At 36.9% G+C, this 14,740-nt stretch overlaps 3 protein-coding genes across 3 annotated transcripts; 2 read left to right on the forward strand and 1 right to left on the reverse strand.

Annotated features, from left to right (window-relative positions):
- The first annotated feature begins 249 nt into the window (after positions 1-249).
- On the forward strand, positions 250-2,563 carry LOC140789924 (uncharacterized). Its single transcript, XM_073139835.1, has 6 exons — positions 250-524; positions 609-827; positions 1,097-1,263; positions 1,792-1,873; positions 2,028-2,096; positions 2,261-2,563. The coding sequence occupies exons 1-6, from the start codon at positions 411-413 to the stop codon at positions 2,429-2,431; spliced, it is 822 nt and encodes a 273-aa protein (XP_072995936.1). The 5' UTR covers positions 250-410; the 3' UTR covers positions 2,432-2,563.
- Positions 2,564-4,271: 1,708 nt separating this feature from the next.
- LOC140788668 (large ribosomal subunit protein eL13z) lies at positions 4,272-7,160 on the reverse strand. Its single transcript, XM_073138040.1, has 5 exons — positions 7,032-7,160; positions 5,949-6,067; positions 5,253-5,386; positions 4,765-4,923; positions 4,272-4,673 (listed from the first exon to the last, which is right to left on the reverse strand). Exons 2-5 carry the CDS (start codon positions 6,052-6,054, stop codon positions 4,452-4,454), a joined length of 621 nt encoding a protein of 206 aa, XP_072994141.1. The 5' UTR covers positions 6,055-6,067; positions 7,032-7,160; the 3' UTR covers positions 4,272-4,451.
- A 1,117-nt stretch (positions 7,161-8,277) lies between these two features.
- On the forward strand, positions 8,278-13,851 carry LOC140788031 (protein CYCLOPS-like). Its single transcript, XM_073137123.1, has 11 exons — positions 8,278-8,889; positions 9,119-9,162; positions 9,679-9,816; positions 10,352-10,400; positions 10,501-10,553; positions 11,060-11,742; positions 12,176-12,222; positions 12,335-12,380; positions 12,684-12,732; positions 13,217-13,345; positions 13,630-13,851. The coding sequence occupies exons 1-11, from the start codon at positions 8,611-8,613 to the stop codon at positions 13,742-13,744; spliced, it is 1,632 nt and encodes a 543-aa protein (XP_072993224.1). The 5' UTR covers positions 8,278-8,610; the 3' UTR covers positions 13,745-13,851.
- Positions 13,852-14,740: the final 889 nt, after the last annotated feature.

Raw genomic sequence — 14,740 nt, forward strand, 5'->3', positions numbered from 1 at the left:
TAAATTATAACAGTTAATTTATTTACATATGTTTCAACTAAAATAATTAAACCCCTGTATGATTTAGACTAAGTTGCAACAGTTAATTTTTTTTTTCTTGTCATTGTTTGAGACATTTTAATGGAACTAAGACTTAGATTTTTGTGCAATTGAACATTAGTTCACTTGATTCTTTGATAGTGTGAGGGTTGAGTGAGCCCAACTCCCTTGCCTGCCTGCCTCTTAACAACTAAGGCAGTGGTCAGAGTCATTCCACACCATCCTTGAGCTAAAAATTAAAATCTATCTTCTTCCAAGCTCATTCCATCCACAAACTCCATTTTCCGCTCCAAAACTCCCACCTTTTTCTCCTCCTCTTTATCTCCACCAGCGAATGCCATGCGCCAACGCCACCACCCACATCAACCACCATGGCATCCTCCTCAGCCTCCGCTCTCACTGCTGCCGCTGCTTGCTCTTCCTCCATCTCCTCCAAGCACTCTTCCGCTCCTTCTCACAATCCCCTCTGCTTCCCCTCTTCCAAGGTGAGTTACTTTTCTTAAACACTAAAGGGACGCCTCTGAGCTGCGGGCCTGACTCATCTTTTTTTTTTTGCATCTTTGGTGCAGAAAACTGCGATTCTTGGCGTTTCGCTGTCGGAGAGGAGATGGGCTTCTTGGGTAGCGGAGGTTAGGAAGAGTAAGGGGAGGAGTGGGGCTCTGGGGGGGAGGAGAGGGCTGGAGGTTAGCGCGAGGACCGCCGGGGCGTCGAAGAACATCGAGGTTGAAGTCGACAAGCCCCTTGGCTTGACATTGGGGCAGAAACCTGGGGGTGGAGTCGTCATTACTGTGAGCTATTATTGATCATCGCCTCTTCTTCGTCTATCTCTTTCTTTCCTAATTAGCCAAAATTTTAGAATAGTCGGGTGGAGAAATTTTGATACGTCCAAGAAGTGGATTTGAATTAAGGAATGGAGGTATGGATGCAACGTTCAATGACAAATTGATCTAATAGACTAGGAAAACTTCGAAAAGATTGAGAAATTTTGAGAGGTATTATTGTCTTGCATTGTTAATTTGTTGAATTTGGCTGAGGATTTAACTTCAACATTTGATAGGCGGTGGATGGTGGGGGAAATGCAGCAAGATCAGGTTTAAAAGTTGGGGACCAAGTCTTGTACACAAGTAGCTTCTTTGGTGATGAACTCTGGCCTGCAGATAAGCTGGGATTTACCAAAACTGCGATTCAAGCAAAACCTGACTCTGTTTATTTTGTAGTAAGCAGGTAGTCAGTCACTTCTTTTGAATTGATAAACTGGAGAAGTCTACAAGTTTTAGTATGAAGCAGATGACAACTATAAATTATGGTCCTCTTAAATTTCTTTTCAAGAACATGGGTTATTATTTTGCTTGACTTATGCTATGAAACAGATAATAGGATCAAATTGCTTTACACAGTGTATCCACATGCAACTCCAATTTAGTGCTGCTTTTCTGTACCATAATAGAGTACATTTAGCTCCAATCTTTCTTCTTGGCTCTTGTTTTGGATTTTTAACAACCTCAAAGAACAGAATTCACATTATGGTTGAAATTTCCTCATGCCTGCCACTTTTCAAATCGGTAAAGATAAATATTTTTTTCAACTTTTGACATTCTGCTGCTCACTCTTGATGTCTTCCTCTTACAAAGAAGATAACTTGGTCACTTCTTAGCTTAATCCCCAATAATGGTCAAGAAATATCAAGTTGCTACTTCTAGGCTGACAAGGATACTATTCTTTTCCCTCTGACCAGGATTTTTTTTTCAACAGGGGCGTAGAGGTAGATGTAAAGCGGTTACCAAAAAGGCCAGCTCCACCTAGATTTGGCCGCTCCTTGACAGAAACACAAAAGGCAAGATTCATGACATTTCTTAGTGTAGAGTACTATAAAAAAATGATCTTTTATCCTTTTACCAATCGTTCAAATCTTAATTCAGTTTACTTTTTTGATATGTTCCTTGTGGTGCTTTCTTTTTAGCTAAAATGCTTTGCCAACTTGTTTGCAGGCCAGAGCAACTCACATATGTCTTGACTGTGGTTTCATTTACACTTTACAGAAGCCTTTTGATGAGCAGGCAAGATAACTAACTAGCTCTTTATCTCTATGAATGCCCAAACCTTAGTAATCAATGTACATGGTGAATTAATTTCAACAAACACGTCAGCTATTTTGCTTATATATAATGGTTTTACACTTTTACTAATCTTTCTGCTAACGGGATCTGGTAAATTTTTGCAGCCTGATGGCTATGGTTGCCCACAATGTAATGCACCGAAAAAGCGATTTGCACGATATGATGTGAACACTGGGAAGCCCATCGGTGGTGGGTTGCCCCCTATCGGGGTGATTGTTGGTCTGGTAGCCGGTATTGCAGCAGTTGGAGCACTGCTCGTATATGGCCTTCAATAGTCTCTTTATCTCATTTATTGAAATTTCCTGTAAAGACTTTCCCTTGCCACTTTTTGAGCTTACCAACATGAACAAATATGGTTGTTGATCTACTTATCATCTCAATGATATATGAAAGTTTTGCTGTCTAAATGCTTCAGTATTAAGAGCTTCTGTGAGTAGATCTCCTTGTGTTGTCTCTTTAGTGTCTGAAATGCAGAAGGTATTGCTTAAAACAAATTAAACTTGACTAATAACCGTGTTGGATAAATGAGTATCATATACTATGTACTGAGTGCTCATAGAGTATGTGCATAGCACTTGGACTTCAGTCCCCTTCTGAGTCAGGCTTAAGTCATTGGCATGCCAAATTAAGCAGAATTCAAATCCTTTTGAGACAAACTACACATACAAAGATCTCAAAGGTCAGAGGAAATTTCTAGAGAAAGAATAATCTAAGTGAAAGTGGTTAGACCCTCGTCCAGGATCAGTTTAACTACCAAATAAAATGATCAGATCTCAACAATCTACCAACTTCAGCTGAGCGAAGTCTCTTTGTCAGTCCTAATTCCGACACAGATGACAGACACATCGGGTAGTTAAAGTTAGTTGCACCAAGACAACAAGAGACAGATAGCAAATATGGAACTTAACCCCACCCTTGAAAGAAAACTACGCTCTCTTCTTCTACCTCTCCCACAAAGATGGCTAGTTCTGGCCCATCTCCTGTGATCCCCCTCCTACTGGTAGCAACTCTGGGATGTGTCATCTATTGGGAAATCTTATTGACTTGGTACGAGTACTTACTCGTACTCCAAGAATTACTGCAGGAGTCGGCGGCCTTCGTTGTCTTTGCCGCAGCCATTGTGCTGATCTTAGTAGCAAATTTTATCATGAATGAGTTGATAGTTATTCCTCTTGGTTTCCTTCTTGTGCTCTTCTTGTTTTGGAATCTGGTTGCTGCTACTCTGGTGCTGCTTCTGGTGGTCCACTTCCTAGGCATTTACTACTACAGCCCGGAGAAGTCTGCGCCGAGTTGGGAGACGGCGCAGAGTATTGGGGGTGAGAGCAGTGGATTCGGGCTGGGCTGCTATATACTTGTACTGCTCTGCATTGTACTCTGCGCCATGTTCACCGAGGGAGAAGGGTGTGTGTGGATCTCTTTGGTGGTAGTGCTTGCATGTGTTCTCTTCTTCAACATATTTTGAGCTTTATTACATAAGATGGCAGTGTTTGAATTACGCTATGAAAAGTTAGAGAGGTTATGAAAGGTTGGATTAATTACCTACATTTTTTAGTTGAGCATCATTAGTACTGCGATTCGTTACCATCAAAGTTTTTCAGACATGGGGGAATTTTGTATAGTTCAATCCTTCTTGTAAACCACTCAAAAACAGCCATCTATTATTTTCAATAATTTGTTATAATTAGACTATTTTATGTTTATCAACTTATTCTTTTTTATCTAAAAGCAAACCCAATTGAAATACTCAGGTAATTTACATCTTAGGTTTTTATATTTCATTTAGTTAGTTACTATCTTTTGGGCCATTATTTTCGTCACATCAATATTTTTCATGGCTACATAAATCAGATCAAAGAAAAAACAATTCTTGCCCTGAAAAGATGATTGCAATTTAAACCAAAAGTCCAATGAAAGTCAGTATACAATAAGCAGTTGATAATTAGGAAAGGGTTAATTTTGACTGGTAAAATTGAAGACAGACTTAATGCATTTCTTAGGAGTAATTTTGACTCCTATTACCTCAATAACCAATCTAGCATTCTACATGAATAGATATCAATTGCATTTCAACCTCATTGCTGCAGCATATGGCAGAAAACTTAACATGACAGTGTGTAACACCTGAAAACTAATTCCAGAATTTTTCTTGAACAATATCCAAGACAGCAAAATCCAAACAGATCACACAGAAAACAGGAACAATGTAGCGGGCTACAAAAAGTAAAAACATCAACTGATATCTATTTCAGAAACTGAAGTAAACTTTCAAAGCTACTCCTTGAGGCTACTGATCGATCACTTCTTCTCATCCTTTTCTGCCTCTGCAGCCTTCTTCTGCCTGGCACCAACCTGGCGCTTGTTCATGCGCTCAACACGAAGTTTTCCATAGGCCTTAAAAGATTTCATCTCATCTGTAATCTTCACAACCTCAACTGAAGTCTTCTCACGAACAATGGGCAAGTACTCGCCCTGGATCTGTGTGGCAGTTGCAAGTTCCTCCGGAGCAGAATCACCAGCCTGAGAAAGCAATTTATAAGAGGGCTTGCTAAAGAAAAGAAGACTATTATAGATCACTGTCTGAAGAAGAAAGTATAGTCAGTAAGCTTGCCTTGAATTTGCGGGCGCGTCTTGGGAAGATTACAAGTTTGGCTTTGTATGTCTTCAGCCTCTGAACATTAGCCTGGAGGCCCTCAAGGGAACGGTTCTTTCTGCGGTGATCCACTGCAATGCCAATTGTCGGTGCAACCTTCTTAGATATGCCTGCTGCCTGAAATTGTACCACAACAAAAATCAGTGGGTAAAACAAATACTATTATCAAAGAAAAAAAAACAATGTGCAGAGGAGTCTTAATGGACACTTTTATCCTACATTCCTACTACAAGTCTATCTTAACATTTTCCAAATAAGTTAAAGAAAGATGCTACTAAAACTGATAAGAATCAACAAAAATGCTCGACATCGCTATACCATCTTTTACAATCAGTTAACATCTGCAATGAATAATACATTGCCCATTTACTGTTGTAATAGATAATCACAATAATAAAACAACTCCCAATATGTAGTGAAAAAGATGAACATGCAATGCAATTTACCTTCAGTTCCTCAAGAGTGAAACCCCTGCCTGCTCTGGATTTCATATTGTATTTGAGAGTTTGACATTGAACAACAGGGCGAAGGGGCCCAGCAGTTGGACGTGGAAAAATCTTCACAGCCTTTTTCTGTCGAGCTGGAAGACCGAGGCAAAAGAACAAACATAAGAGGAGAGATTTATAAAAAATAAACAATTACACTCCAGTGAGAGAACATAGTAAGCAATATGAGAGTAAAATGCTATAGGAGCCTAGGAGGGACTAGAAAAAAATTTCATATTACGCAACAACTTTGAACCATAGATTGCTCAATATTCCAAAGGTGTAGATGTTATAATGGTGCAAAAATATGAGCATGAGGTTGACATCAATGTTATCAGGAAAGAACTTGGGTTTGCAGATGCCTAAAGGTTAAATGGAAATTTGAGATGGTTTGCAAGTGAAAAACACTTGTGTTCATGCAGAAGGCTATAACATTCATTGGAACCTCCAACTGAATGTCAATTAGGAGAGAATTACAATCACAAACAAATCATCTGCTTTAATATTTGAAGAGTTACAGACATTCCAACCAAAGAGTAGAATTTTGGCATTCACATTTTTTTTGGGTACATAAAATGTCACGACCTGGAACATTGATGTCATCAAACATGACATAAAATATTATATTACATAGACAGATTAAAAAGGGCATCCTACCAATGCGTCTTCTGGTTTTGCGTGCTGGCTGGTTAAACCAAGTCCTCACGTAATTCTGCCAATGCTTCTTAAAGTGCCCATTTGGCACGACATTGTTATGCTTCATTATTGCTTAACACCTGAACCAAAACAGATAAACAGCAAGACAAAATATGTGAGACTTCCAAAGATGTCAACAAACATAAAAACAAAAGAAGTACATCAAGAGCTTCAAAATCTGGATTATACTGAGTACATGCGCCAGGCAGAAGCAGCATATCTGTGTTCGCATAGACATATTTAACTATGTGAAAAGCATCAAGAAACACAACTAGGTTGTAAAACCATTTTCAATTCATTCCATGAAGGTAGGTTTTCAAGGGTGGGTTGGCTTGACCCAATAAATTAGCAATCAATGCAATCAACAAATAGCAACCAACAAACATCAAGTGTACTAAACATTTCTCCACGAAACACCAATAAATTGTATAATGATGGTGGCATCACAAAACATTCCTAGTATGAAAATTTACAACAGGCGTTTAATTGTTAAAAAATGCTAATATCCTAAGCCCAGTCAAGACCAGATCCTTGATCTCCCATGCAGGATAACAAGATTTTAAAGTCACTTCTTGAAAATGAAATCCTTTATCTGTTTGATCGTGCCTTTCCACCTCCATACCTAATGATGATATTCAGTACATATGATAACTAATCGCCATCAGTATTATTCTCCAAAGACAAAACAGGGAAAATGAATCACTTTTACCAAATCTCTGAGATGACAGAATTCATTTTGCAATAAAATGATACAGTTCATTTAGTTCCGCTGGAAAACAACTAATCTTAATAGCACCAAACAATTATTCGCACCGTATACAATGAAACCAAAATTTACTTCGGCGACAAGAAGCCATCAAACAAATTTGTCGGCTACAATAAATAATAATGCTCCCATCTCCTACATAACAACTACAACTACGTAAAGGAAAAGAGACGCGATTTTGATCAGGAATCGAACTAAAACAACTAGAAGGACAGAGGAGGAGAAACCTGATGATTCAAAAACCATAGCTTGGAAGAGGCGAAGAAGAGATCGTTTACCTGAATTCGAGCTCCGCCGCAGAGACGCTCAAACTCTCTAGGGTTTAGAAGTAACCATTTTGGTTGTGGAGATAGATAAGAAGAGAGCGGAGGTGAACAGAACCCTAGATTCGACGGTCGCGATCTTACGATCGGTGGGCCTTCGAGAGTAATATGGCGCTCAGATATTATAATGGGCCGGCCCGGCCCAACTAACTTTATACTTGTACATCGGAAATCTTTAAAAAATATTAAAAATTATTACATTAGTCTCTCTGTTTTCAAGTTTATAGGATTAATCCTTATAATTTAATTTTAGGGCTAACTCTTGAGAGTAAACTCTCTCTCTGTTAAAGTATATTTGTATTTTTTATTGATCAATTCTAAAAGCTTTAGAGATAGTTTAAATTCTTATTTTAAAAAAATAAGAAAAAATTAAGGGTAAATTAGTTATGTGATGCTTTTCCTCCTCAGCATAGATGCAAGAGATATTAGTTATTGAGATTCAAATTATTATAAAATATAAATAAAATGGTTTATTTGAAAATAAGCAAAAAGTTGTTTCCATATAATTAATCCTAAATTTTACAAAATATATCTATGTACCTATAGCCTGTTAGAAGAATGCTTGGATATAGTAGTTGGCTGTTAGGTTACCATCATATTACGCTTCCTAGCACAATAGAAATATATATATATGTGTGTGTGTGTGTGTGTGTGTGTGTGTGTTTGTATGCCTGCATAAAGTGCCAGATTGTTTATATGATCATGTCCTTAAATAAATTTACATTCCTTTGGTCAAAGGCCGACTTCACGGGAAGAATAAACGAGGATTTTTAATTTTTTTTCTTTGAAGAAAAGCACAAACTACCAAAAAAAAAAACCCTTTATAATAATTAAATATCTTCATCTATTAATGATGGCCTAAGATAATTAGGCAGGCCTTCCATAGTTCCACTAGATATCACTACTACCTGAATGTTGGATCTATAAAATATTTAGAATTATAGAATATGTTTGCACTTCGATATCAGATTAATTTTCTACACCAGCCTAAATTTAATTAGGGTAAAAAAAAGTAAATTAGTGCATACTATTTTATAAAATTAGTGACCCTACTTCAAACGTCATACTTCGTTTCTTTTAGATTCTCCTCTAGTCTTTTAGGAATGAGACAAAGCCTATCCATGGAATCTTGGTCTAAACCTATGCCAAGATACCTTTAATTTGTTCATAGTTTACTCTCGTTGAGTTTAATAATCCAGTTGGGTTGTTCACATTGTTGACGTATGACTAGTTCATCAAAAAAATATTAGTCTGCACTCCGCCAGATTTTTTGGTTATGTTTCACTGTCTTGTGTATTTGCAATCTTCTATTCAGGTCTTCTTGCTGCTGCATCTGAGGCAAATCTTGGGTGTTTTCTTACTGATAGAAGTTTTGTTATTTATACTCTTCATGGAATTCGAGAGATTAATTTTGTGGAGCTTGTAAGCATCTTTGTGAATGCTATTAGGGATTCATTTGGGTTGTTTGGATAGCCCGATTTGTTATTGTTACGGTATTGATGAGGGCTTGTAGAAGAGTGGGTGATAGGAGAATATGATTGATGATTTCAGTGAGAAGAGGTCAGTGATTAGCTCTTCACAAGATCAGATGTCACAGAGTGGTGACACAGGAAAGGGATTCATGGAGATAGAGGGAAGGGGACTCTCAGACCTGCTAAGGAATTCTACTGAGGGGATTCTTTTGAATTCGGTGATTGATAGCCCGGCCTTGTTCTCGGCACCGAGTTTGGATATGTTGGGCTTCAAGAATTTCTCGCAGCCGTTCCGGGAAGACAGCGAGAATTTGTTTAATAGCTGGCTTATGAATGCTGAGGCAAGAACTTATAGAACTTCTTGCTTTTATGTTTAGTTATTGTACTTATTTGTATGTAAATTTTGCCGTTGAACATTGGGAACTCTTGTTTGGTGCAATCAGTTGCTTTAATGTTCAGCAAATGAATGCAATTCAGAGTTTCTAGATAAATACTCGATGATTATTCCCTGTTGACGTATTGGATATTTATTTTATTCTTCTGAAGCCTTCCAATTTTCACATCTTACAGATTCCTGGATTCAATACTATTCATACTCGGCAAGCATCTCGGAGGTAATTTAGTAGCATATATAACATATCCATATCTTTCACCTGCATACGGATTTATTCCAGATAATGATAGTTCATTTCAATTTCTTGATTAGTTAAGAGACTTATCATGGATAGTAGTTTGAGAAGGATATTCCTGACCTTTTTTAAACAGCAAAAAGAAAAGAAGTGTATATGATGGAAAAAGGAAGAAATAACTACTGCTTTCTATGCACTAAACAATTACTGCTAATACCACATTACCACACAAATGCTTATACATCATGGAAAAAAGAAAAAGCAACCGGTTTTAGTGAGCCCTAAGGAATGGAGCTCACTATTGAAACTGAAAATGAAGGACATAAGCCTATAATTAGGACAATTTAAGATTATATGGAAATGGCCTGTCTATTTGAGTACATTACACAATCACTGCAAAAGTTGTTTTGAATTTTCCTTGGATGCAAAATCTATATACATGAACATATTCTTCTAATATTATCATATTACTTTCAACAGTAGCTTCTCTTCAATTTTCAGGTTGTCGAAAGAATTTCCAGCTCCTTCAGGCCAGCAAAATGGGTCTGCTCAGAAGAAAAATAATGATGACAACTTGCCTGAGCAAAATTTTGGCACTTCTGATGATTATTTAATTGACCTTGACCAGCATTCTCTCAGGTACCTTTCGCAATTGTTGGCTTTGAAGTACCAACAATAACTTTAGGTAGTCTTAGTAGAGCAAACTTGTGCAAATCTTGCAATATTTTAATTCCAATTAGACGAGTGATGGTCAGGCCTACTTAAGTTGTACAGGACATATAGAAAGCCGCTATAATAATCTACTATATGACTTTAGATTTCACCAATGGGTGAAAACTGTAAAGGATATACTGATGATAGTTCCAGAAAAGTCTCTTTCAGAACCAGAGATAATCTGAATCTAAGAGCTTCGATGCTTCAAGATATGGATTTGATTGAAAAATGTAATACTCTATTTGATATGCTGTTATCAAGATGTTAGACATGAATATGTTCTGAATTTGGAAATATTTCTGGCATCCTTAATTCAACACAGATTACATATATGATAAGAAACATTCATTATTTATACTTCAGATGAGGAGGCTTCTTTCCAAACATTCAGACTCATATTAAGGTTGTTGAGTTTCAATAGCCTAAGTGTGCTAACTGATTGGTTATCTCACGTGATCAGGAGTGCTGCAGAAAAAGGACTGCAAGCTAGTGAGTTATTTTTAGCAAAGGTCAAAATTATTCTCTGCCATTTGGACACTAACGCTATCATAACTTTATGAAAGACGACCTCTTTTACTGTAACATATTTTTCTTTTTCACTTTATGCAGGCATGGTTTCACAGTTCTCAACCAATGACTAGAAGTCGATCATCTGAACTAAGGTAGGGCTCTTATCCTGAAACTATGATTTTGGCATTTTGGAATTTAAAATTTTACTGTGCAACCTGAAAAGATCTGATTTTATGTTCATGATGAAGTACAAGTTTCTGTTGGCCTACTGTACTTTACTAGTAGATACATGTCATTTCTATTCTACTAGGAAAATTACATAGATTGGATCCAAGGAGAAAGAATTTGATACTTATTTTCATTGTTGATCACGTTTTCTCCTGATGCAATCCCTTCTACAAAGCTTTCTTCTACTGTTATTAATAGACAAGCAAGACATATGCTTTGGTGTAAAATTTTATCATATCGACAAGGAATCCTTATGTATAATCAGCATTGTCATCTTCAGCACAAGCTTCCGATTGGTTGTTATTTTCAATAACTTATTTTGGCTTTAGGCAAATGGTTGAACTGTTGAAGGACCTGATTCCACTCTAATGTATATCAGTCATTTCCTAGATATATTTTCTTCTAAGAAAAATTGAGAAACTATATGCAGGAGGAGGTATGCTGCAATGCAAGGTATTCAGATCCCAGCACCTGCAGAAAATCCAAATAACAACCAAGAACAAGTAACCAATGGAATGAATCAAGAATTTCCAAGCACCAGTAACCCGTGTGACAACTCAATGGATGACATGTGCAATCAAATGCAAGCATTCATATCTCCTTCCAATTCATCAACGTCTCCTTTTGACACTCCAATAACAACTGTAGATAAAGTTTCTTCTGTGGTGACCATGCTTAAGGGCACACTGGAACAAAAAAAACTTGGTTACCGTGCTGACAAGGAAGCCTCTCAAAGCAGTTCTTTGGGCTTTTATACTGCTAAACAAATTCAACCCAATATGAGTTCTGATCAAGATCCTGACTGTAGCACTCTCGGAGCATCGGATACCTTCCAATTAATGTCTTTTGTCCAGGTGCAAAACTCCATGAGCTTGGCAAAAGTTGAAAGGTCTGTGGAACAATACACAGAAAGCGTTGTTACTCAACCAAATCATATACTCATGGGCATTATACAACCTTCACAAAGTGGATCATGTACTGCTGCACCAGCACTTTCAGCTAGTTTTGAAGTATGTGGTGACCCTACTGAGTCCGGACAAGCTATATCTATTTGCGAAAGTGCCAAGAAATATGCTGGCAATGGAACTTCAGACTATGGATCAAAAACCAGAGGTTCGTTTCTCTGTCACCAGATTATATAATCTAATGAATCCGCTGATTGTTTGACATTGAGATCAAATCAACTTTGAAGTGAACATAAGAAGCACTAGGCAATCAGCAGCATATTGTTACGTGTACAGAACACTGCATGTTGGGGTTCCCAATGAATGGTTCTTACTGTACTTCTTTTAGATGCCAGTTTCCGTTTCACGTTATCTTCTTGCCATGATTACCTTTATTTCAGTTTATCCTCCTGGATGTCCTTTGTTAGTTTCTAATTTATGATGGATCATAGGATGTAATGTTGTGGCTCATTTTTCTAAGCTTCCTCAATTTTATTCAATTGAAATTTTTGTGCACTTCTCAACAAGAGGATTGTTCTATTTTAGGCCTAATATAAGAAACACCATTGACTTACTTTTCCTTTATTCTTTTCATGAATCAGAATACGGGGAAAAGGTATCTAAAGACAGTCTAACATATGACAGGAAGGTGAGCCTTAATTTGAAGTTGATTTGTGAAAATATTAATGTGGATATTATCAAGAACATGGTGGTCTCTAGCAGTTCTTGTCAATCACTACTAATAACTCCTATCCTGACAGAAAGGAAATCTTGCTCGGGTGGGATCTATTTCATCAGGATGCTCAGGTAATTCTACCAGATTCCAGGAAATTCTACCAAAGTACATGCTCTTGATTTGCTACTCTGTGAACAGAAACTTATGATATTCTTTCCCTAAGTAGCATATAATATAGTACATAGTTATCTACATACAAATTCAAATTAATCAGTTTCCGTTTTAGAATTAATTCCATCTAGTTTTGGTTCCAAGTCTGGTTTGCTGAAATGGTTGAGATAATTTTTGGTTCACTTGTACGTTCTTTATGCTAATTTGTTCCTTAACTTTGTACTATTTCATATTGCAAGTTCTAATTAGTGAAAGTTTTGCAGTGGATATAGGGGATCCAACAAAAAAACGCAGGGTCGAACGCTCACGCAAGTACGAGCTATCTTTACCTTGGAACCCTATATGTCTGTAACTTTATTCTAATTCTATTAGCCATAATATATGCTGTTAGTTTTGGTTGATTCTGAAATAAAAGCTTGTTATTCTAGTTGTGATATAGTTGTTCTTACGGCGCTAATTATTTTACTATTTAAAGTTTGCTTTCTTGTACATCTTTTTTTTTATGCCATTTTGGCAGCCACGTATTTTCCACAACTCAAGTGAAGCAGCATAAGGGAAGCCTGGATTTGATCTTATTTTCTTCTCTGTTTGCCTGTGTATGGTAAAAAAAGATAACAGAGCAAAAGTTCCACGACTTTACTGTCAATCTAAAGGAAACTGACTCAGTCAAAAGGGAATGCAGTTTTCAATTGTTTGTCCATTGCTTCAAGAATGGATAATGAATATTAGCAAATGGACAAGCTAGTGAAGATCTTGAATTTAAAGTTAATGTTGATTGCTTTTATTTTTGATACAGAATGGCAGAAGCAAAAGAAAGAAACTTGACACCATCATTATCATCTGACATGCAAGCAGTTCTCAAACGCTGCGAAAATCTTGAGAAGGAAGTGCGCTCGCTCAAGCTTACCTTGTCTTTTATGAATAGGTAAGTTCATTTGTACTAGGCATTATATGTTCATCAATCTGCCACATTGTGAAGTCGTATAGGTGTTCTTGACATTAGATGGAAAGAAAGGAGACTTCAAAAAACTAAATTGACTGCTCTCATGAAGGATGTTACAAATACTTGCATTATGAATAGTGTAGGCAAAATTTCTTTTCATTAGTTTAGTGGTTGAAAGTAATTAATTTATGCATCTAGAAATCTTTAGGGTCATAATTCATATCTTTTGAGAATTAGATTATATGCTTACTCATATGCTATTTCAGGAAAGATTCAGAGCAGACCAAACAAATAGAAGATCTTCAAAAGCAAAACGAAGAGTTGACTGACGAAAAGGAACGCCTGTTAGAAGAGATTGAGAGGATTATGACTGAAAGCTGATGATCTACTTCACTGATTTCTTGTAATAATATTGCTTGCAGACTGATAAAAAATACGACGCGCAAAATATTTCTTATGAAAAGGATGATTTCTCAATATTCAAACTAGATTATCATTGAGATGGATAGTTTAGACAGTATGTTTGAACTTTATAATGCTTTGAATGATGATGACGCAACTCAATTACCAGCAGAACAAGATTGGTCAATAACACATAGAGTTGGGCACTTATAGTTGACATTTATTGATAAAATTCCAGATGATCCTGGAACACTAGTTCAACACATATATGCTACTATTATATTATCCAACTTGCTTACGCATAGAATGACTGTTAGGTTGGAACATGTAAAGTGTTGCTCCAGGTCTTTTTCTTGATCTACATTTCTACGCAGCTTGTATTCAAAGGCCTTTCAGAAAAATGCGTGTTAACTTTCAAATCAACCAAAAGTCTCATTCTTCGCTTGGCATCTTCCTATTGTTTTCTGGATAGAGAAGTGATCCAATAATTGCACAATTTTACTCACAAATTACTTGCAAGACAAACGGACAATCTAATGCTCCTATCTGTATGGCTTGAGTAACAACTTAGGCGAGGCAACTTACAAGTCTAGATGAAACATATTCCAAATTCCAAGGACATGAAACAAGACAAAAGTTTTCTTCTCTGTGGCAGGTAACCTGACGAGGGTTTGTTCAACAAAACCACCCAAGGGACTCAAAAGGTCATACCTGCTACACCAGCATAAATTGATACCCTGGTAAAGTATAGCTATTATTTTCTTTCTTTCTTTTTTTCATTAATAAAACCCAGTCTCCCCAATGAAGCAAGCAATTGAGAACCATCGAAGGCACACTTCATGCCATTTCAACATCTCCATCAATTTCACAATTAATTCAAGAACAAACACAACCGACCTACTACAATAGTGCAGCCAAGACAGCAAGACAGCATCTTTTGACTTGGCCCCATCTCATAAATAATACAAGCTTCCA

Source organism: Typha latifolia, chromosome 5 (assembly GCF_019914945.1).
Source record: "Typha latifolia isolate L0001 chromosome 5, TyphaL0001v2, whole genome shotgun sequence".
In the NCBI taxonomy this organism is placed as follows: domain Eukaryota; kingdom Viridiplantae; phylum Streptophyta; class Magnoliopsida; order Poales; family Typhaceae; genus Typha; species Typha latifolia.